The 24,054-nt window shown below is 45.0% G+C and overlaps 1 protein-coding gene across 6 annotated transcripts in view; it reads left to right on the forward strand.

The window, feature by feature from the left end:
• Insc (INSC spindle orientation adaptor protein) overlaps window positions 1-24,054 on the forward strand; it is a 96,450-nt gene that overhangs the window by 45,001 nt on the left and 27,395 nt on the right. For 5 of the 6 annotated variants that reach the window (XM_029556301.1, XM_029556303.1, XM_029556302.1 and 2 more), the window contains exons 5-6: window positions 3,889-4,002; window positions 13,130-13,255. In XM_029556301.1, the coding sequence (XP_029412161.1) occupies window positions 3,889-4,002; window positions 13,130-13,255 (240 nt within the window). The remainder of the gene's footprint in view (window positions 1-3,888; window positions 4,003-13,129; window positions 13,256-24,054) is intronic. The other variant, XM_017803266.2, reaches the window with a different exon arrangement.

Genomic DNA, 24,054 nt, shown 5'->3' on the forward strand with positions numbered 1-24,054 from the left:
TCTGTAGCCATCTTTAATCCATGACACCCTGTCAACTCTGCCTGTATCTGTTTTAACTATTTGGCGTGTATGGGCTTCTCCACCGTATGTGATTGTGGACTTTCCATCAAAAGCTTGGGAAAATGCTCACAATATTTCCCTTGCTTCTTTTGAGAAACTCACTCTAGCCACTCTGGTTCTTTCTGATGGAGAAATCATTAAAATGTGCCCTCCTTTTCTGATTCCTTATTTAGAGCAGTTAGACAAAGGCACAGGTTGTGGGGAGACCCCTGTTCCACAGACATGTTCTGCATTAGCGAGAACATAAAAGATCCAGGGTGCAGCATCTGGAGGCCCTGGGTCAGTTCTGCTTCCCGCTGTGGGAGCCCAGATGACCTCACTAAGTGTTAGATGCTGATGGGAGCCAGGCTACGTAAACACTGCCAATGGGGCTAGGTAGCATCCTTGTTTAGCTTCTAGCTCTGCTAGACTAGGTGAGGTATGTACACATTAGAGACAGAGCCACTGACCTTCAAAACAGGGAGGCCAACTCAGAGCGTATTAGTTACTTTTATTATTATTGAGTCAAAATCCCTGACAAAAGTAACTTAAGGAAGAGAGAGTTTATCATTTAAAAGGGGCTGTAGTCCATCATGATGGGAACAGCATTGTGGCAGGATTCGTCACATTGTATCTGCAAGTCAAGAAGCAGAGCTAGGCGAAGGCTGATGCTCAGCTCACTTTCCTTTCTACTCAGTGTGGGACCCCAGCCAATAGGATGGTGTCACCCACCTTCAGAATGGGTCTTCTCTCCTCAATTAAACCTTTAGGGAAATATCCTCATAGATACACTCAGAGGAATGTTTCCATGGTGATGATAAATCCAACCAGGTTGACAGTGATTAACCATCGCACAGGGGATAAGGTCCATCTAGCTCCAGTGAACCGTGTGCATGACCTGGGTCAGTGTTCTGGACCTCAGTTTCCTCAAATGTAAAATGACAGTTGAACAAAAAGCTTTGAGGCCCTTCCAGCTCTGACGCTGTGATATTTAGGGCTTTGCAAATCTCCTTGGAGTCTTTTATCTCCTTTTTTTTCAAATTTGTGCTATAGGAAAGTATCCTTGCAACTTTTGTCACTGAGACCTGTCTGGGGTGTAATTACTAGATATATGTATATAGACATTAACATGAAATTATTCTCAGACATAAATGGTCTAATATTAGCAGCTCATTGCATAAGACACTGAGCTTGAATTGTTTGATGTAATGCTAATTTACTTAAAGTACAAACACTCATCAGGAACATAGGTAATTATCATTTAGGTACAAGACCCTAATATATGAGATCTACATTTTACATTGGAGCATATGTATTGCATGCATAGCTGCTTAGTTATGTTCACTACAGAGATTTGTAATGACAAACCTCGGTTATTAACGTTACCCTTTGTTGAATCTCTTATATATAGCATCCACTAAATCTTTGAAAACGAAAGTTTTTATATTTAAGGTAGTTTGATTAAATACACAATGTAAGACTGCTCTATACAAAGGATTGCTGTGACAGATATGAGAAGAAGTCTATGAATTTGAAGAAAAAAGAAAAAAAGAGTCCCAAACCCCTTGATTTTAATCATTTTACACGTGACAAATCCAAGTCTCACAGGATTTACCTCATTGGCCCCAAGATCAACTTCTAACAATTTATTTTACTTTAGTGTGGCAGATATCTTCAGACGTTTCATATATATGTATATATATACAGACTTAAGGGCATAATCACTGTAAAAGATGAATGGTGTTTATTCCAACACTTGACAGATGAGGAAACGGAGACAAATGAAATCTAAATAAATAATCAGCTTTGGGACACATAGCCAGAAATGGCAGAGACAGGATTCAAACCCAGGCATTTTGGCTTCAGAATCTTCTTTTAACCGATGCCATGAATCTTCTTTTAACTTCATCACCATGAAGAGCTTTAGCTTAAAGGCAAGCTGAGACTGGAACTTGAATCTCTTTCTTCCTTCAAATATCTTTTGTATAACATGAAGTTTACTTAAAAATATCCATTTTTTTTACAGACAGTTTATTATAAATTTTGATTCCTACAGTTCTGCTGTGATGCTTTAACATTTATATTATTTCTTACTATTTTATCTGCACTCCAAGCTTGCTAAACAAAGAATCGCTCTCTGTACCTGTGAAGCTTCACTCCATGATCACATAAAACACACACAGAATATTTTTAGTATTTACAAAACACATGAAATCTGTCCAGCCATTTTGATTTAGATGTTTCTTTGCCTTTACTGAGATCAACAAAAAAGCTTATTTTCACTCCAAACTTGCTAAACAAAGACTCACTCTCCGCACCTGTGAAGCTTCACTCCGTGTCCACATAAAACACACACAGAGCAAAATGTTCTGTATTTACAGAGCATGTGAAGTCTGTCCAGACATTTTGCTGTAGGTGTTTCTTTGTCCATACTGAGATCAGCAACAATGTTAATTAATAAGCAAGATTTCACTTCAGCAGTGCAAAGGTTGGCATTTGTCTGTTTGTAAAAACTATCCATTTTAATATTTAAAAGTAAATATGGCATGGGGATGGTGGCACGTACTTATAATCTCGGCACAGGCAGAAGGTTTAGAAATTCAAGGCTAGCCCAGGTTGTAGGAGACCCTGTCTCAAAACAAAACAAGGCTGTGGAACAGCTCAGCGGTAAAGGCTTGATGCATAAACATGAAGACTTGAGTTCTTTCCCTCAGACCTATCTAGGCAAAAGAAGCTGGATGAGGCCATACGTGCCTAATGCTTGAGAAAGGGTCACAGAAAGGCCCCTTGGGCTTGCTGTCTGAGTGGGCGAGCTCCGGATCCCATGAGAGACCTTGTCTCAAATCAAAACATAAAGAGGTGAGAGACAGAGGAAGATATTCGCTGTTGATCTCTGGCCTCTGCATTCATAACCATACTGATATACCCAAATAGTCATGAAATGACACCCAAGTTTGCTCTGAACACCCAGATCTTCAGGTTTTGTTTCCTTACTGTAAGAGGCCTGAAAGGCAGACCTCCACATCAACACTTCCCAGGAGAAACTTGAGCAACTGGGATTCATTAGCAGGTAGGAGTAATTGATAATCAATGAATCACATGCGCCAAAACTAATGGCTTATTATGAAGTGGTTTCAATTCATAAAAGGCTTTTTCCCAGAAATTAGCTCAACTCTTCTAGGAACCACCTTCACATCTTATTTTTCAATGACTCTTGCTTTCTTCCCTGCATTGTCCTTGGTCCTATGGCCCCATATTCAGCCTCTAAAGAGTGCTTCAGCTTTGGTCAGTGAGAGCATCGTTACTCACGGAGTCAACCCACCTATTGGTACACCTATGTGGCCTGGTTATACCCAATGCAAATGTCCCCCAAGCAGTGTGATACCACTGGACAGTGCCTGTCTCAGTTTCTGAACCTGTCACCCAGCTGGAGTCTCCCTTTGGCTAACAACCATCCACAATGAACAAATTCTTTGGCCATAGCTGTAACCACTCGTTGGTCTGACAAGTTGATGCTTGTGCATTTCACTGATGTTGTCTGTTCTCATTGTGAGCCAGTAGCACAACCAGGTGGCATTTGCTGAGGCCTTCAGTGTTGAGAGTTGGTTTTCTGATGAACTAGAGCAGAACTAATTTGCTTTGATTGGTTCGAAATGATCCCCAGTCTCTAAATTGAAATTCAGACCTCACTCAAAGTTAGTCTTGTTACCCACACAGAGGGTCAGTGGGTGGGGAAGGATTTTAGATTCCACGGGGTCTGTTAGAGGCCCGGGCCACTGGTATTCCATTAAGGAGGATGAGCAGGGCAGGTGGAAGTGAGTTAACCAGCTGACTTTTCTCTCTCCTTAGGCACTGGTGAGAAAAATTGATGCCTCAGACAACATCTACACCACTGAGGCTACCACAGGGAATCTGTTCAGCCTAACGCAGGAGGGAGCACCCTTGTGCCGCATCATAGCCAAGGTAAAATTCATGGTTAGGAACCAGCATGGCAGGTCTGGGGAAATTAAGAGGAAGCTTGCTTGTTCGGTGTGTGGGAACAATTGGCTTGAGTTTGTCTTGGCTGCGACATTAGCTTGCCGTGTGACCTTGGAAGGGTCACCTGTCTTTGCTGGCTCTTGTTGATTCCATATTTAATAGGTAGAAAGCCCCTGTGATTTCCTTTCCTACTTAACACACAAAAAATTGTATATTAGTCAGGGTTTTCTGGATGAATAAAGTTGATAGAATGAATATATATTAAAGGGAGATTTATTAGATTGGTTTATAGAATGTGGTCTGGGGAGTTCAACAATGGCTGTCACAATGGAGGGACTGGTAGCTGCTTAGCCCACAAGACTGGATATTTCAGCAATCCAGGCCTGATGTTGAGGACCTGGGGGATTCCTGGAGAGTCATCGACCTTTTCTCTAAGTTGGGGGCCCAAAGAAGCTGGGATCTGATGGCAGTGAAGGTTGAAAGCAGCAGAGGTAATGGAAACAACAAACTGGGTGAACTCATGAACAGAGTAGGTGAGCTTGCAAACAAGGTAGATGGACGTGCCAGCAAGATGCAAAGGCAAGCAGGCAAAAAGCAAAAGCTTTCCCCTCTGACTTCTTTACATACAGATCACCACTGGAAGGAGCCATCCACACTAGGGAGTCACTTCAAGTAACCTGATCAAGAAAGGGCTGCACAGGTGTGTCCAGATGCTTGCCTCTTAGTTGATTCCAAACTCAGTCTAGCTGACACCAAGATCAACCATCACAGATGGATGACAGAGTTCTGTGGACTCTTCTAATGTGGCGTCTGTTGTAAATGCCAACCCTTCTCTCCCATTCCCACATCCCTTCCTGACAATGTGTGTCCCTGGTGTCCACAGGAAGATGTGGTGAATACAAGATTTATCTGGCATGTAGCATTTTAGAAGACTGATTTTATGTGATCCCCTTGCATCATGAATGTGAGAAAGGTAACATCTTAAACCCCCAAAAGTTTTAAGATATACTTCTATCTGTAGGTTAAACTCCACCTACATCCCTTAATCGCTCTCACTATAACTTCTACCCCATAATAATTAGCAGCCATGAAGAGGGACTAGATCTGTAGACATGAGCTTCATCTTAAATCAGAGACATGTGTTCACTAAGCTTGCTGACTGGATCCCCAAAATGGCGATAACCACTCTAGTAATGAGAGGAAGAGGAACCAAAAATGGACAGTGGTGGGTGTAATTTATCCCTCCCTGGTTAACTCACCTTGACTGTGGCCTCCAAAAGTCAGAGCAGACATAGGCAGTAGCTAGCTCTGAAACAAAGTAGTGTCTCCCTCTTCCTTTCCCACTTGAGACATGATATCAGCATTGTAGGTAGAACTAGTGATCTAATTGGAACCAGTGATCCTTTCCACAGATTCAGGCTGCCCATCATAGGAACAGGCTCCACATGGGTGGTTCCCACAGTCCTTCAGAGAGTTTGAAGAAAACAAAGATTCTTTGACCCCACCCACAATTTACTGCAATTCTGGATGGTGCTTGAGAATCTACATTTCCACTCTACAGATGGTTCTGTGGGATTTCAGACCTCTGAGTCACTGATCTAAGTAAGCCCTTAAAGGAATTTAGAAGAACAAGGTAAATGCTTGTCAGCTCTGGTCAGAGGACAAGTGAACTGTATATAACAGCAAGAGCCAGCATTCGAGTGTTGTTTTACATTCTGACCAATGTCTTTCATAACTTATTTCTTTGAAAACACAAAAGTAGCCTATGAAATAGGCATCTTGCTGTTTCTGTTTATAGTGGGAGTCATGGTCTGAGGACTTATCCAAGATCACATAGCTGATAAGCAGTAGAGTCAGAATTAGAACTGAGATGTTTAGTTCAAAATTCATGACCCAAAGCCCACAGTGGTGACCCCTGGTTCAATCCTTGGGCCAAAGAATGACCAGAAGTTCTCAAAGTTGGAAGCCCATTAGAATTGCGATGGGGCCTTAAACAGTTTCTGAATCTGTAATTGGTCTGCAGTGGTGGCTAGGTTAGCTTTCTAGGTGATTCCTAATCTCTTGTGGACCACTACTCTCTTTAGGAGGCATTCGTTGAGATTTTACTTGAAAATATATTGGAAAAGGGAGGTTTGGGGTTGTTCCCTCCAACGATTCTGTAACTCCATTATTAAACTTGGTGGAAAGTCTTGACCCTGCAGAGGTCACATGGTACTATGGAAGAACAGAGAAGCTCTTCAACCTCTCAACACCAGTTTAGTGAGTAACTTCCCACAGACATTAGCTAAATTTCTTTTAGAACAAAGAATATTTTTCTCTTAAAGAAGATGACAAAGACTGGCTGGGTTTGGGCTCCATTTGTGGATCTGAAGCTTGGAAAGACTGGGACTTTCCTGGTGGGACCCTTCTAGGCACAGGTACTGAAGTTCTGTTGCAGGTCTAGGTTCTGAGAGCCTCATCTTCATGTGATGCTGGTGTAGATGGTGCCCACCACTGTCCTGCCTCTCTGTGTTCCCTTTCAGAAAAACAGAAAGAGAATATGTACTCGAATCTAAACCAGAAATGATGTTTGGCCTCCCGTAGAGTTTGTCTCCTCTGAGGTCTGGGACTCACTTCTGATTTAATATTAATTATAAACATTTCCAGTGATGGGAAGAAAGAGAGAAAGGTCTGGGTGGGGACCAAGGCAGTTCTCCTTCCAGAGAATGAGCTCATGGCATGAGGTTGGTCAGGTCCTGGGACTATGAGCTCTTTGTGAACAGTGTGATATTTAAGAGACTTTCCTAATATACCATAGCTCTGACTTTCCTGGTGGTTTTCTGGGGACAGTAACAAGCGGTTTTAGTTTTATCTTACTCCACTTTAAACAAAGAGCTAAGATGAGCTAGCATCCATATTTAGCCATCACTTCTCCTGTTCCTTTCTGCAAACTCCTTACTTATTCTACTGTCCCCTCAGCTCCTCACAAAACCCCAGGCTCCCAATGTGAGCCCTGGACTCTTAAGAACCGTGGCCAGGACTTTGAAGATTTATCACAGTGCTTTGAGCCATACCCCCTCCCCCAGAGCCTGCCCAAGGGAAGCCATGAATCTTGTTGAACATTAATGACAAAACAATAAAAATTACTGTATTCTGGCTGCTCCCTGTATGGCAGGCCCTGACTGGTGCTTTTGCATAGCTATGGTGTCTGGTCCACACTCACTCTGCTGAGATGAGTGTCAGTGAGTCTGTTACACATAAAACTCCAAGACTCACAGCGCTTGAATACCTTGCACAGCTCACACTTGAAACCAGATTTATCCAGCTCTGGAGTTCACAGTATCTGCATTTTCCTAGCTTATTTCATCAAAGCCTTGAGTCCTTCCCTGACCAGGTAAACCCCCTGCTTAAACAACCCTGTCTCTGTCTCAGTCAGTATTTCTTCTTTCTTAGCTCATGGTGTAGTACATAGGGAATGATCGACCTGCCTGGGTCTGAGGTTAGTGAAAGGCAGGATTGTGAGGCATTGGCAAGAGTCAGGGAGGAATGAGGCCTGAGATTTCTGCTGCTGGAAATGGTCACTTTGATGATGATAGATGTAGCAGCATCAGTACTAAAAATACAACAAAAGATGAAACATTTTATAGCACAGTGTTCCTCATAATGTTCTAAGTGCTCTGTACACAGTAGCACGTTTAAACCTCTCATAGTCCTCTGTGGAAGACAGACTCTACCCTTCGCATAGGTGGGAGAGCCAAGACATGGGCAGGGACAGATTTTGAACTTGGCTGTTTAGCATAAAAGGTGGTGCTTTCGGTCGCTGTTCGGAACGGCTTCCACAGCACCCCTGACTCCTGCTTTCCCTCCTCTTTCTAATCCTCTTCTTCCCTCTGTCCCTCTCCCTGTGCCTTGCTGTTCTTCATTAGGGACCTGAGCAATGTGCTTTCCAGTTGGTAGCTCATCCAGTGATCCAGCCATCTTTAGATGTGTTAGAGGTGTGATTCCGACCTTTGTGTGTGTGTATATGTGGTGTGCGTGTGTGTGTGTGTGTGTGTGTGTGTGTGTGTGTGTGTCTGCATGTGTTTGGGACGTGTGGGGGTGCATGAGGGTCTTCTTCATTAGGGACCTGAGCAATGTGCTTTCCAGTTGGTAGCTCATCCAGTGATCCAGCCATCTTTAGATGTGTTAGAGGTGTGATTCCGACCTTTGTGTGTGTGTATATGTGGTGTGCGTGTGTGTGTGTGTGTGTGTGTGTGTGTGTGTGTGTATGTCTGCATGTGTTTGGGACGTGTGTGGGTGCATGAGTGTCTGCATGTGAAGGCCTGAAGTTGACATTGGGTGTCTCCCTTGATTGTTCTCAACCTCACTGGAATGTAGAACTCACTGACTCAACTAGTCTAACTAGCAATCTTGCCGTGGGATTCCTGTCTCTGCCTCCTGTGTGCTAAGATTGCAGGCAGGCTGCCAAGCCTAGTTGACATTTTTGTGAATGCTGGAGATCTGAACTCTGGTCCTCATGGCTATGCAGCAAGTGCTTTACTCCCTGAGACATCACCCCAGCTCCTGTAATTACCGTATCAGTCACTTTTCTGTTGCTGTGATAGAAACACCATGACCAAGGGAACTTATAGAAGGAAGAGTATTAGCTTACAGTTCCAAAGGGGCAAGAGTCCATCATGGAGGGAAGCCATGACAGCAGAGGTGGCTGGAATAAGAGTAGAAGCTAAGCTCTCGCATCTTCAAGCAGGCACAGGAAGCAGAGAGCAACTGGAGATCTGACAAGGCTTAAGAACTCTCTAAGCCTGCCCCCAGTGACATGCTTCCTCCAGCATGGCCACACCTTCTAAGACCTCCCAAAATAGCACCACTAACTACGGACAAATTGTCCAAATACTTAGAGTCTGTGTGGGACATTCTCATTCAAACTACCACAATTCCCATCTTTAAAATGAGGAAGTAGATGTTCAGGAAGATGGTCAGTGGCTTAACCAAAGTCACACACAATGCAGAGCTGGGATTTTAACTAGGTGTCCTGATTGCAGTCTCCATCTCAGTCATATTGTGTGTGGTCCTTGGGATGGAGTAGACAGAGGAAGAAGAATAGAGAGGATTCTGAGCTGCTTGCCTTGTTTCCAGCCCAGACGGTAGCAGGATGAGTTCCATCAGCAGAATTTCTGTGCTGGTGTCCAGTGCTGACGGTACATCCTTTCCTCAGATGCCAGCAAATGTGCTCAGCATTGTGACCAATGTGAGAGGTTCTTCCCTGTGATCCTCCTCATCCACATCTCTAGGACAATCGTGATCCCTGGGCCATTCATCTATCTAAGCCTTGCCTAGGAGGCAGTCTGTCTGTCCTCTCCATATGTTTGGATCCCAATACCAAGGAACGTGCCATCTTCTCGATCATGATGGTGCCCCACATGGAGCAGAGAAAATTCCCTGTGCTTTGTCACAGTCACACGTCCCCCTCCCTTCCATCAGTAGCAAGCACACCCTAGAGTAACCCTGGCCAGCATTATGACAGCTCATCCCAAATGTGTCTGAATAATTCATACTGTTATATAGCTGGGCTCAGAGCCCAGAGCTTTCTATAAAATTAAACAAGCACCAGCCAACAGGGTGATCTGCTAGCTCAGGCAATCCCAGTTTTACCCCAGAGTAAGTGCTGCTCCGGATCCAGAGCAGGGCTTCCAGGGTGGTCCATGAAATAATCCATCTAAATTCTTTGGCAGCTTCTTTCCTACTTCCCCTTTCACACGTTTTAGTCCTTTGCACATCTTTCATGAGGGGATGAGGCCACTTTCAGACCAGGAAGCCTTCCAGAGCCTATCACAGAACTGTCAGAGCTGGGTGCTGGCCCTTCCACGGGCATCAGCTGTTCCCCCTGCTGCTCAGTCATATAGCGTTTTTAGACGAATCTAACTAGCAGCAGAGTCAAGATCCAGATCAGAATTCCCTTAGTATTGTTCAGAACTTTCTAGTTTCCTCTTCCTGTGGCTGAAAATGCTAAAAAGGACACTTTTCACGGCCTTGGGGAAAAATGTACTGAGGGTATAAGGCAGACACACACAGAAGCTTAGATATGTGCTGGTCTAGTACCTTCCGAGCAAAAGGAGCTGCCACAGTCTTCCTGGCTTTGACCGTCGGTTCTTTTTTGAAACAATATTTTTATTCTTTGAGAGAATTTCATATATGCATGCAATATATTTTGATCATATTTATTCCCATTCTCACAACTCCTCCCATATCCACCATCCCCCCTCCAACATACTCCAAATTCATGTCCTATTTTTATTAAAAATAATCCAGTAAGTTCAGTTTATGTGTCCCATATACTCATTGGTGCGGGGCCATCTGCTGGAGCATGGTCAACCCAGTAGGAACCACAGGCTTAAAAAAACCTGAATGTCCCTTCCCCAGAATCCACCAGTTGTCAAAAGCTCGTCAGCTAGGGATGAGGGCCTCATGAGCGCTTCCTTACTTCATGCTGCGATGCTGACTGGCTTGGTCTCTTTTCAGGTCTTCAGACAACCACAGCTGCTATGAGTTCATTAGTACAGCGGTCCTGTCTTCCCCCCAAGACACTGTGGGGTTGCTCCAGTCCTCCCCAGCCTCTGGCTCTTACAGTCTCTCTGCCTCCTCTTCCACAGTGGTCCCTGAACCTGGGGGCCGAGGTGTGATATAGCTTGTCCAGTTTGTAGCTGAGCACTCCACAGTCACTTTGAAACTTCACTGCACTTTGGGAAGTTGTGAGTTTCTGTGTCAAGCACAGTCCATAGTACAAAGAAACTCCAACTGAGAGCTACATGATCTATGCATGAAGAGATGCAAACTTAGAGGCAGTTTGATAGCAGGTCCTTTGGGCAAAATAGTAGGAGTGGGCTCAGCCCGGGTGTCTTTGCCACTGTCTCTTCATAGTCTGATCCAAATGTAAAGATCTACTTTTAATTGCCAATCAGCCATCTATTGAAATAAAGTTTATACAATTTATATGATTAAAAAGTAATATCCCCACCTATGACTATGCATCCGTGTATATGTATGTGTTTACATCTTGAAGGAGACTTCATGGCCAGCAGGAGAGCATACGACTGCTGTTACTTCACGTTTTCGTTTTGTTTGCTTCTCATTTAGAGTAGCACCGTGATGCTTTACTGACTCCCCAAGCAAGGTCTTTATGTGGAGCACACAGATAGCCTGTGAGAAGAAGATCAGAAAGCAGTGATAAAAGATTATCGAGCACAGAATCATAAAGGCAGGCGTCTTGGTGAAGGCTAGCCATATTTTTACTAAATAATGACATACATCTGAAATCAGCTAGACATAACATCCGTCTAGCCCTTCTACAAACCCTTCCCAGACTGAGGAGTTCCTGCTCTGTGCCCCAGTAACCCTGCCCCCCCACCTTCAGTTCACTGTGGTCCTGTTCAGCATTGTACCTGCTCTTAGGATTGTCTGCCTTTCCTGTCAGACCATGACTTCAGTATGGATGGAGACCTGAACAATGTCTGGCATATAATAAATTACTACTATTTTTTGAATGCATGAATGCATTTTCCAGCTCCTTCCCACCAAATCAATAAACCCAAGAGGAAGTAGGGATATAAGAGTTTGCAATGAATCTCAGCTGATTATAATAAAATATCAGAAATTAATAATTCCTCCTCCCCAGTTGGATACCTTCCATTTTGATCCCTTCAGTGATTGGTAGCAAAACTCTTAGAGCATAAAGGGCCCACAAACCTATGTTTGGAGTGGAGGGAGGAAGAGGTGGGGTTGAGTTATTTAGGTGCAACCATGCTGGGCTACAGTGGTCCTTGCTTCCCCTGCTGGATGCTCATTCATGCTGGGCTACAGTGGTCCTTGCTTCCTCTGCTGGATGCTCATTCATGCTGGGCTACAGTGGTCCTTGCTTCCCCTGCTGGATGCTCATTCATGCTGGGCTACAGTGGTCCTTGCTTCCTCTGCTGGATGCTCATTCAGTAGCCTGTCAGCATGTGAAACAGAGCTTGGCACTTGGTAGGCACTTCGTACGCCTTTGGTGCACAGAGTTCTCAAAAATCTAACAGGATGGTGTTTTGCTGAGCTTGCCGACCTCCTGTAATATTTTGTTTGGTTCTAACAGGTGCCAGGGTCGTTAGAGCCAGGAGTGATGAAGTTAAAGACGGTTGGCATAAGGGCCCAGAGCAGTTGTTCATGAAATCATCACCTCTAAGCACCTTCCAGTCCTCGGAAAAGGGAAGGAAGGAGGCCCAGCCAGATGAGGGTGCCCAACTTCTCTTGCTCTGGATTCATTAGTCTGCTAGGTACTGTGGTGCATCCCTTGTATGGTCTTAAGGCACCTTCACTTTGCACCCAGAGGAAGGAGCACACACAGGGGCACGGGCAGGGGATGTAGTGATGATTGCAGACTGCAATTGAGCAGCTGACAGGCAGCCAGAGGATGAACTTTGTATGCCCAAGTTCCTGCTGAAGGTGCACACTCTACTGGACAGTTTCCACAAAACAAGAGAGAAGCTTCCGTAAGCAGTTCCTACGCAAGAAGGACACGCTCCCTCCGAAGCTGAATGATTTGATTGTCTCTAAAGCAATTAAAGGAATTAAAATAAGGCTGTTGTGGATTAGGGGGAATTACTTTATGCATATAGTTTTCAGGTTTTTTTTTTCTATCATAGAGAGGGCATAAATGACATAAATACAAATTTCTATCTTCCTTCTATGGGAAGGATCTGAGTTGTGTGATTATTGGTGGTGAGCACTGGCACTGGGTTGTAGATTTCCTGTCCCTTTACCTGCCTCTACCAACTTTCAGGGTCCATTCTGGTGACCCCAGTTCTGTTCCTCCTGGGGCTACTGAGAGGGTGTGGCCAAGTGTCAGGAAGCTCAGCTGATTACTGACTCTACCAAAATGTTTGCCCTGGCCCCTGGTCCTCTAAGCCCCAGAAGCATTTGACAAAACCCCACCTCCAGCTTGAACAATAATTAGGAGCCAAAACTTCACTGTTTCAGTGTGTGGATGTGTGTGAGGGGTACCCCCAAATATATCTGCTGATTGAGGACTGTCAGTTATTACCGAGTCAGCCCGTGGAAGAGTCAGTGGTAAGATCTTGTGCCATTTTCTTCTCCTTCACAGGAGGGTGGGGTCGTAGCGCTCTTCAAGGTCTGCAGACAGGACAGTTTCCGGTGCTTGTACCCTCAGGCGCTCCGCACACTGGCCTCCATCTGCTGTGTGGAAGAGGGTGTCCACCAGCTGGAGAAGGTAAGGGCAGCTGGCTGGCTGGGCTGAAGCCTCTGAGCCACGTAGGGGTGGGGGCCTCTTCATGGAACAAGTACTCCTAATCCCTTTCTCACACATCCCTTTCAGATGGAATTGTTGGGGACACTGACTGTGGGATTCAATGCAGAGGTGAAGAGGAGAGGAACACAGGGACACTTGGAACTCTATTGGTAGGGTGACAGAGAGACTCTAGTGGGTGCAGTAATCAGGGTCCTGGCAGGCAGGATGATGGGATGTGGTGGTTTAGAGTGGTTGGTTCTGGGGCTGGAGAGATGGTCAGCAGTTAAGAGCACTAGCTGGGTTTGATTCCCAGCACCCATATGGCAGCTAACAACCATCTATAACTCCAGTTCCAGGGGAATCAATACCTTCTTTTGACCACCATGGGCACTGCACGACGTGGGTGCACTTCCATACATGTAGACAATACACTCATGCATATAAAATAAATAATAATAATAATAATAAAAGAGAGTGATTGGTCCTCTCACAGTAGGATGGCAGAGGAGAGGCTCCAGGTCCTTGGGAGGGAAGAGGGAGCAAATGTGTGTGTGGGGGTCATTGGGTGCTGTGCAAATCAGCTTTCTGTAATTGTGACAAAATACTTCAGAAAACCAGCTTGAAGGAAGAAAGATTTATTTTGGCTCATAGATTGAGAGATTGCAGTCCAAGACTGGCTGAATTCAATGTGTTGGGCTGAGACAAGGCAGTGTATCATAGTGGGAGAGTGCAGGTGAGGAGGCTGGCACCTTTTCACCTTATAGCAGTCATAAAGCAGAGAGAGAAAGAGAGAGAGAGAGAGAGAGAGAGAGAGAGAGAGAGAGAGAGAGAACTAGACCTTTCTCCTTCTGTTGTTGTTCCATGTGGGCCTCAGCTCATTGGATAGTGCTATCAATTACTGTTCAACATGTCAATCATTTTTAGAAACTCCGTTATAGACTCAAATCAAATCTCAGATCTGCCAAGATCAAACCCAATATCACTTTTCTCCTTCCCAGTTTGGGGTCTGAATGTGGGATGTATGTGTTCACTTGCATACTTGTATGGTGACCTGTGAGTGATGAGACAGACAGATGACGGACAACAGACAGAACCCATGAAGGAAATATGTTGGGTGTGTTTAGCTTCGTGTGCTAAATAATCCCCTTTCATCTCCATTAAGCTTTCCTGGATAGGGGCCAGATGGCCAAATGAAGTTTGTTTTTCGTCCTCTTTCATGCCAGCTTTGTAGGGGAAAAAGAGGAAGACCTACGGGGGCTAATATCTCACACCCCAAAGCAGTTTTGTGGCTTCAGTGAGCTTGCAGTATAGCGGGAAGGAACAGGGAGACGCTCACCAGTGCTTTCCTGCTTAGAGCTGAAAGCCAGCGCAGCCGCCCTAGCAGGAGGCTGTTGATTGCCCCAGCTGATGCTGCTCAGAAGTCAGACTGCTTTAGCTCTTCTTTCCCAGTACCTGCCTGGCTGGGTGTCAGACATAGCCTGCTGAAGGCAAGAGAGCAGATGCTCAGCGACCAAATCTCGCTGTGTGCTGGGTCCTGGGCTGGTCCAGCACACGCATGCCTTCAGTATCGTACCAGAGACTTGTGAGCTGAGTACTATAGACAGCTCCATCTTAAAGACAAGGAGCCAGAATCTTAGGTAGTTTGTTGATGTGTCTAAAATTACACCATTATCCATACTAGAGCAGAATTTGAGCCTTGTCTGTGGGATTCAGACACTTGGTCTCCTTGCCTTGCTGGTGTCACAGAGACAACTGAGAAAGTCCCTGTGGCTTCACCCAGACCGCTTCACTCCTACCCCAAGAGGATAGAGGTGGTTCTCCTCCTCCAAGTCGGACTGAACAAACACTGGCAGAGTCACGGCTTGTCACCCGAAGTCACCACTGCTACTTTTCCATCCCATCTTGCTGTCAGTCATCCACTCGCTTCTCCCCCACCACTGCCTTACTCTACAAATGCATTCTTCTAGCACGTTTATCGGGAAGTCATCTCCAGTGAAGCACAGAGCTATGAACTTGAAAAGCTAGGCAGTCCTGGGTCTAAACTTTATCCTTTGTACCTGTGAGCCTGGAAAACTCACAGATTACCCTGGGCAACTTCCTGAGCCTCTCAGCAACACACTTTCCTGATAAGTGAGCACAGTGAAATATACCTCATGGGACTATTGGGGAATTGGGGTGTACGTATGGTGCTTAGTACATGGAGGGACTGAATAGGTGGTATGATGATTGTGGCCAAGGCATACTAAGAGCTGGGTCTGGAAAGGACTGGTCATTGGGAGGTTACTGTCTGTAGGAAGAAGCGGTCTAGCCTGTAGTGGGGAGGGATGTTCTAAAAGAAGAGATGATGATGTACAGTGTGGAGAAGCTGGTAGGCCAAGAACATGACTCTTTACTTTTCCATTTCACAGATGAGGAAACTGAGGTTCAAAGATTTCTCCCTCAGGTCATGAATGTGTGGTGCCTGTACTCTAACCCATACCTGGCTCGTTCCAAACCCCTGCTCTTTCTCTGTGCCACCCTGGAAAGAACTGGCCCTTCTGAGGGACAACAGGGTGATAGCTTCCTGAGAACCAGGCTCAAGCTATTGGCTGAAGCAGGGGTCAGGGCCCCTGTGGAGGTCTAATTTATCCCAGCCACAATGTTCACCCTGTTATTGTCCCCAGGATCAGTATACTTCTGGAAGTCATCCCTGCTTTTCCTGACCTCGACAGACAGTCACCCCTCACTCTGTAGTCCTGTGCTGGGCTCAGGGGAGAAGATAACCATACTTGCTCCAAGGAGCCAGACATGGAGACCCCAGACATACAGGCAGTGGCCTCAAAGGAAGCTCCTGCTCTTCTAGGATTTCTGGTTCAGGAACAGCAAAGAGACAGTGCAGAGATGGTTGCAGGAGTAGAGAGGTGCAGAAGGAAGATGGGGGAATGAGGAAAGGCTGTCTTAGGTGAGGCCAGGGACCCTGTGACTGGCCAATTGACCCATGGAACTCTGAGTCTTTAAAGGGCTCCATGCTCAGTGGATGAGGGGAACCCAGAGAGCTGGCAGTGTTCTCAGGAGCACCTTTAGGAGACAATGGGTATGGTGTGTGTGTGTGCCCAGGGGTAAGAATGGAGTGAGCCAATCTTATCCATCAAAGCCACACAGCTCCAAGAGACATACCCAACTTTTTTGAGGTAGATAAGTCAGAGTGGCTTCCTTGAGGAACTGGCTAGAAGATAGATTGGCCAAGGATTACAGGGTTTGGGGAGGTTGAAAGTGTCCCAAGGATCTAGTCTCTCCTCCCTGACCACTGGCTTCCTCTTCTGTGCCAAAGTGACGCCTCCCTTGTGGGGCTGATATGGTGATGCAATGTGACAATATAATCGATTTCCAGTGGTGTGTGGAGGATACACCCTGTTTGTATCTAGCTTGGGCCATGCAGGACAGAAACATTCAGATCTGGGGCTGAAAGGGATGGGGTGCATTCAAAGCCCAGTGCTCAGCCAACTTTTGTCAACTCTCTAGACAGTTCCAGAAATTGCTTTTCTAGTCTTAGACAAGAGAGTCTCATTTTTCAGAAGGGCATCATTTTATTTCTACCCCTCCATTTTTCTTTCTTTTTTTTTTTTTTTCCCAAATAAGGAGTTAGTTCACTTTGTCCTGGAGCCAGAGGGAGAGTTTAATGAAGATCAATAAAGAAATTAAAGATGAGCAAGGGAAGAGCAGAAGGGCTCAATTTCAAGCCTAAGTAGAAAAATCTCTGCGGGTTGGGGAAGGAAGGGAAACTGCTGATTACTCTGCCATGCTTCACTCCTGTGCTCCCGGCAGGATGGGAGATGCAGCCAGCAAAGTCTGGACAGAGGCCCTGGGCAGGAGGGAGTGGGCTATAAGGAGGTATGGGGAGGCTCCGTGGCAGTGGCTGTCTGCTCTCTGTACCATTGTAGTGGGTCAGAAATAGCCTATTGTAAAACACAACAAACAAAGCCACTGTCCCCCATTCTTTCTGATTCTCATACTTCCTCTTTAAGTGAGGCTGGGAGTTCTAACCACCTCCATCCCATTTTACAGAAGTGCAAGCTGAGGCTAAAACAAAGACTGTAAGGGCTGAGAGCCCTCCATCTTTCTCTCCCATTCATAGGTTTCCCTCTCTCCTCCTTGAGCCCAAAGTGGCCAGTGTGCAGCCCTCCCGCCAAGGCAGTGGCTTTGTGTGGCCAGAGTCACTTTGGAAGTTTAAGTGAGGCCATGTGGGGAAGAGCAGGGCTGTTGATACCAGAATTTTGTTTGATTGGTCTTGAAGCCCTTCTTTCCCTAGGAGTAGCTCTTTGTAAGGAGACAGGAAGTGCACTGGAGGTCCTGGATGCTCCCCTTACCTCTCTGGGGCTCAGCCCACCTAGGTTATGGGCTGCCTCCACTCTGTGCCCACCTGACATTGACTTTCAACTGGGCATGGAATAGGCCCAGGCTGAATAGAGAGCTCCAGGGACCCAAGTCAGCTCTGTGACTAATGGGCAGAGGAGGGAAGTGTGGCAATGTCACCTTCCCCAGCCTTCTAAGGAGCAGTTTCCAGTCTGTCAGCCTCTGGGCAGGGCTGGAGGGGATTAAGTCTTGAAAAGGCAAAATCAGGCACCCTGCACCTCCCCTTTGCTCTCTTCACCAGGGTTCTCCCTGAGATCATGGACTAGTACTGTTTAGGTCACTGACAGGGCTGCGCAAGCCCTGTCCACCAATCCCAACCAGAGTTTGAAGTTTGGAGCTGCACGCAATCCGGTTGGTTAACAGAGGGGCTCTATGGGACGCCATGTACTGTGCAACAGCGGCCCCTGGTGGAAAAGAGCACCACTGGCAGCCTGTCTGGGGCTGCCTTTTCGGGAACTCTTGAGGATAGTAAGATCCAGGCCCCAGGACTAGCAGTCAGGATCAGAGGATATATCCTGGAGTGTGTGGGAGGGGTAGTTAAAATTCAAGATAACCAGTTATTGTTACTGAGCCAACATCCCCCAGATTCAGGATGTAAACAAATCTTACAATCTCATATCTCTAATCCCTATCTCTAGCCTTCCCCCACAGGATCAGCTCTGTGCCTTTTATATTATTATTATTATTATTATTATTATTATTATTATTAGTACCTGCATGGAGGTAAGTGCACCCGTGTCGTACAATGCCCATGGAAGTCAAGAAGAGGCTGTTGGATCCCCTGGGACTGGAGTTCTAGACAGTCGTCAGCTGCCATGTGGGTGCTGGGATTCAAACCCGGGTCTTCTGCAAGAACAACCAGTGTTCTTAACCACTGAGTCATCTCTCCAGCCTGAGGATCAGCTCTCTGCCTTTTAAAATGTAATTGTGTGTGTACATATGTGTGACTGTGCAGGCACTACAATGTGTATGTGGAGGTCAGAGGACAACTTGTGCGTGGAGAAATTTCATTTCTTCTACCATGTGGGTTCCAGGGATCAACCTCAGGTCTTCAGGCTTTTCAGCAAGCGCCTTTACAGACAGAGCCATTTTGCCGGCCCAGTTCTGTGCCTTTTGGAGCAGAAATGCTCCTGCCTCCCCCAAGGTACCACTGAGTACTGAGGTGCACTGAGCACAAGAACACTGCCCATTGCTCACTATCCACTGGCACGCAGGTCTGGGTGTACTGTCCAGGTACACAGCTGACCTTGCTTCCCCTCTGAGCTCATTTTAGGCAAAAGTGGAGTGATGACCCCCTGGATGCATCTGCTTGCATGGAGCTTCTTTCCGCGTCTCCTGTCCTGAATGTTTCACCAGAGCTCTGCCCGGTCTTCCTGTCAGAGGACAGTATCCTGCCTACAGCTTGGGCTTGTCAGGAAAGTGTCTTGTACATGAAGGTGAATGATGTTTGGGATGACTGAGGAAACACTGTTTACCAATGAGAAGACAGAGGACTGGGGGGGGGGGTCATGCGCACACATGTGTTAGTATGCGGATTCACATTATTCCCACCACCAGACATAGGGTTGAGGCTACATGCAGAATGTCTGCCTGCAGGACTTCTGCAAGCAGTTTCAGGTGCCTATGTGATGTGGGGGGCCACAGGTGGTTGGGTGGAGTATGTGTATAAGTTCTCAGAGCCCCTCAGCAAGGATCGGTTGGCTAAAATGGCTAAAAATGGATTTACTGGGATTTGCAGGTGGTTTGTACCAAGTCCTCCCTCCCTCCTAGGCCCTGGGCCCCAGCAGACCTAGAAGGCTAATAGGCCATGATGAGCTATTGATGAGTCTGAGATGGGTGAGAGTGGTATCCAGTGGGACTGGATGTGCTTCCTAGGTAGAGACTCCCAGGCTGGGTTAGCAGTTACTTGCCCTCCCTTTGTTACTGATTTGCTAAGGACCAGAAAACAATTCCTTGGTGAGGGAGTTCTTCTGATATCACTTGGAGTACAGAGGGATTTTTGTAAGATGTAAAGTGATGTAGGGAAGATAGAAGGCTTTTGGAGTGGGGTGAGTGCTGCTGGGGGTGGGGGGCTCTGGGGCAGCCAAAGGAAATGGAAGGTGGAGAGGGCCCATCCAGGTTGGGGTAGAATTTGACCAGGGCTGTCACCCTTCTCAAGGACATTCTGGTACTGGCTGTATAGAAGGGACAGCAGACGACCCCTCTGATCATGAATCAGAAGTCAGCATCTGTTGTTCCCCCAAGCAAATGGTAGGTCCTTTGGTCACCCACAGCGACAAAAAGAGACAGAGGGAAGGGCTCTAAGAAAGAGAAGGAGACTTAGAGGAAGAGAAGGGGGGGGGATAGAAAGACCTGTGTAGATAATGAATGCAAAGTTTCCAAAGGAGCACTTGGGCCTCTGTTTGGAGCACTTTAACAGTACAGACAGAGCTGTTTGTAGATTTATGATGCTGTCCCCTCCTGTGACCTGCTCGTTCATGTACTCATCTTTCATTATGAATTTAATGTTTATTTTTCTGATGAGTAATGATTCAGGGCACTTTTTATATTCTTCTCGTCCATTTGGTTATCTTCTTTTGTGAAATGTCAGTCCGAGACACTTTCTCATTTAAGGATATTGTACTGTTTGTCTTGTCTTATTGATTTATAAATTTAAAGTGTATTTCAGACACAAATCCTTTGTCATATACAAATAGTGAGAATATATGTTGTCAGCCTGTGGTTTGCTTTTCCATTCGCTTAATGTTGTCTTTTGATAAATAGAAATTCTTAATTTTGTTAAAGTCCAATTTATTGATCTTCTCTTTTGAAGACAGTGCTGCTTGTGTCCATTTAAGAAATTATTGTTTTTTTTCAGAAGCAAGACGACATTCTCTTGTATTTAATTTGAGGAGTATTCTAGATTCATTTCTGTTGCTGTGATAAAATAACCTGACAAAAAGCAATTTATGGGAGAAGGGGCTTATTTTAGCCCAGAGTTCCAGGTCATAGTCCATTACTGGGGCAAAGTCAAGGCATCAGGAACTTGAAGCAGCTGATCACATCATGCCCACAGTCATGAATGTGTGCTCACCTGCTTGGTGCCTGTGCTCAGCCTGATTTCTCCACTGTTACACAGTTCAGGGCCTCTACCTAGGGATAGTACTGCCCACATTGATGAGCATCTTCCCAAATCAATTAAATTAAGACAATCCCATAAAGACACGCCCATAGGCCAACCTGATCTAGACAGTCCCTCCACTGAGACTCATTTTGCAGGTCATTCTAGGTTGTGTAAATTTGATAGTTAAACAACCATCACAAGGAGGCTCATTTATTGACCTTTCACATTTTGACTTATGATTCACTTCAAATTAATTTTAAATGGTGTCCAAAGTTCAGTTTTTTCTCATACAGATATCCAGGTGATTCAGCACCATTTCTTGAAAAGATCACCCCTAAAATGAAGTGATGTCTTTGTTGTAAGCTACATCTTAGACTGTTTCTAAGCTTTAGTTTTTTTGTTCTGTTAGTTGTTTTGACCATCATTATACCAATATGACCAATAAAGTGTAATAAAGTTTGATAATGAGCTATATAAATCTTCTACCTTTGATCTTTAAGATTATATTGTTAATTCTTAAACTATTTACATTTATACATAAATTTCATAATCACCTTGTTATTGTCTACAAAATACCTGCTGATACTTCAGTGAACATTTCTACAAATTTGTAGGTAAGTTGGACACCTCAAGCAATGTGTTCTGATCAGCATTCTGATCAGTGAATACAGTACATCTCTATTCATTTTTTCTCTTTCAACATATGTTTTGAGTTTGGGGGCTGGATCCCTTACATAACTCTTAAAGATTTATTCCAAGCTATATATTATTATAACACAGATGGTATTTTTAAATGATTATTTTCTGGGGTGGGAGAGATGGCTCAGTGAAGAACAGTGGTTGTTCTTGCAGAAGACCTGGGTTTGAATCCCAGCACCCACATGGCAGCTAACAACTGTCCATAACTCCAGTCCCAGGGGAATCCAACAGCCTCTTCTGACCTCCATGGGCATTGCATGACATGGGTGCACTTACCTACATGCAGGCAATACACACATACACATAAAATAAAAATAATAAAAGATTACTTAAAATAAAATAAAATGTTTATTTTCTAATTGTTGCTTCTTCTGATACATGGAAAATATACTTTTGATATTGTATCTGATGATCTTGCTAGGTTCATTTCTACATTTTTTTTGTTTTGTTTTGTTTCAAGACAGGGTCCCCCTGTAGCCCCAGCTGGCCTGAAACTAGCTATGTAGACCAGGCAGGTTGGCCTCAATCTCACATAGATCCAAGCACCTCTGTCTCCTGAGTGCTGGGATTAAAGGTGTGCACCATAGTGCCAACTCACTTATATGTTTTACTAGTGTGTAGATTGCTTCCTGTTTCCTAAGCACACCTGAGCCATTTATAAAGAATGACAGTTTTGCTTCTTTTTACATCATTACATATTATTTCTTTTTCTTGTGTGATTGCATTGGCTAGTACAATGTTAAATGGAAGTATTGATGGTGGAGGCCCTTGTCGTGCTGCTAATGTCAAAGGGAATGTTATTATTATCTCATTAATTAGTTCATTGTTGTGCATGATATCATCATTTTAAGGAAATGAAATTACTAAGCACACTCTTCTCACTCTGAAAATTGTGTAACATCCTTATACCATTAGATGCCCTTAGATCATGGGTGCTAAACCCAAGATGTCCATTTGACTTACATGAAGAATTTTTAAAAAATGCATTAAAGATAGATCATTAAATTCAAATTTCTGGTATTTAAAATCCAGGTATTAAAAACTTAAAAACTTTCCTAGATGATTGTACTCATTATCTGAGAATCAGTGACCTGAAAGCACTTTGGGTTCAGTTCAGGCCCCAGGACTTTTCTTCATATCAGCATATGGGTAGTAACTCTGACCCAAAGGGAAACTTACCCCGAAGCCAAATGCCTTCAGAGGACCTGGTTGAGACGTGCTCTGAGGAAAATCATCTGTGCAGCACGACATTATTTCGTATTTATGTTCCTAAGTGAATCAAGTCAGGATTTCTCTTCACTGAAATCCTCACTCTGCTTTCCCTGCCTGTACGCCCTTTTCTGCCTTGTCGACGTGCTCATCAAACTGGCGACATGATCCCTTCCATCCGTTGTTCCATTCCCTATTGCGTACTAATGTCTGCCTTTATCCATTTTAGCACTCAGCTTTTAGCCAAATACTTGTTTGAAATAGCAGGAGAGGTTGGGTGGAGCCTAGACACATTGGCACAGGGAAAGAATGCTATTCTCTTTCGAAGACTTGTTTAGTTTTTGTAGCTTTCTGCTGAACTGCCGCTTTACCACCACTCTAAGACAAATAGCTCATCTTATAAGGGAGCTTTCAGTCCTGGGCATTGTCACAACTCTGTGCTGAGCCAAGCTTGCCTAGATCTGGTTCATATTTTGTACTAGGTTTCTGTTTCTCGCCCACAAAATGCCCTGCCCTGCCTTCGGCTACCACTTGTCCTTGATTCTTTCTCTGGCTGTAATTAAAATTTCATTTTGATTGATTATGGTCTAGACAAACTGACCCACAAGCAGGTTTCCAATAACTTTGCAAGTCCCATTTGTTTTTTGTTTTGCTTTCAAGCTTTGGGTTTCTAAGCAGACAGAGTCATGAAGGAAGCTGAGTTTCTGAGGAGCTGGGCGTGGTGCTGTGTGCCTGTAATTCCAGACTTGGGAAGGTGAGGCAGGAAGATTTTGAGTTTGAGGCTAGACTGGACTACAAAGTGAGGCAAAAAGGGGGGGGCGGTGCTTAAAAATCTTCCCCAAGGCTAATTTCACATAATTCTGGTTGTTATAAGCCAGTAACTAACTTCTCGGGCTTTCGCTGAAAACTAAACACATAAAGCAAAACCAAAACAAACAAATACTCTGATATGATACTAAGTGGAGAGTAGCTCCAGAGACATGTGATGGGCCTTCATAAACTAGCCTATGGCCCTTCAACGTTTGTATAAAAGCCACCTCTGACATTTTTCCAGTAATCACTGGGATAACATTACTCATAAATCTGACATGGTTTTCTACACTTTGGGTACCTTAGCTGTGTGAGTTCCACCCTCCCATTCCCTAGGGAGAATCTCAGTGTTTGCTAGCTCGCTCTGTGCTAGACTCCGGGTTCATGACTCCAGATGTCCAGGTGATACTCAAGTTAGACCAACCTCATCCCTACATACCCACCCACCCACCAGGAAAGTCTGGCCCCAGGCCCAGGCCATCCCACTCCACGTAAAAGCTAATTGTCTCTAAGTGCTTCCAACAGCAATTTCTTTAAGGATGTGAAAGTGCTTTGATTAGATGGCTCT

Source organism: Nannospalax galili, unplaced genomic scaffold, assembly GCF_000622305.1.
Source record: "Nannospalax galili isolate Female #2095 unplaced genomic scaffold, S.galili_v1.0 scaffold44, whole genome shotgun sequence".
NCBI classification, from domain to species: domain Eukaryota; kingdom Metazoa; phylum Chordata; class Mammalia; order Rodentia; family Spalacidae; genus Nannospalax; species Nannospalax galili.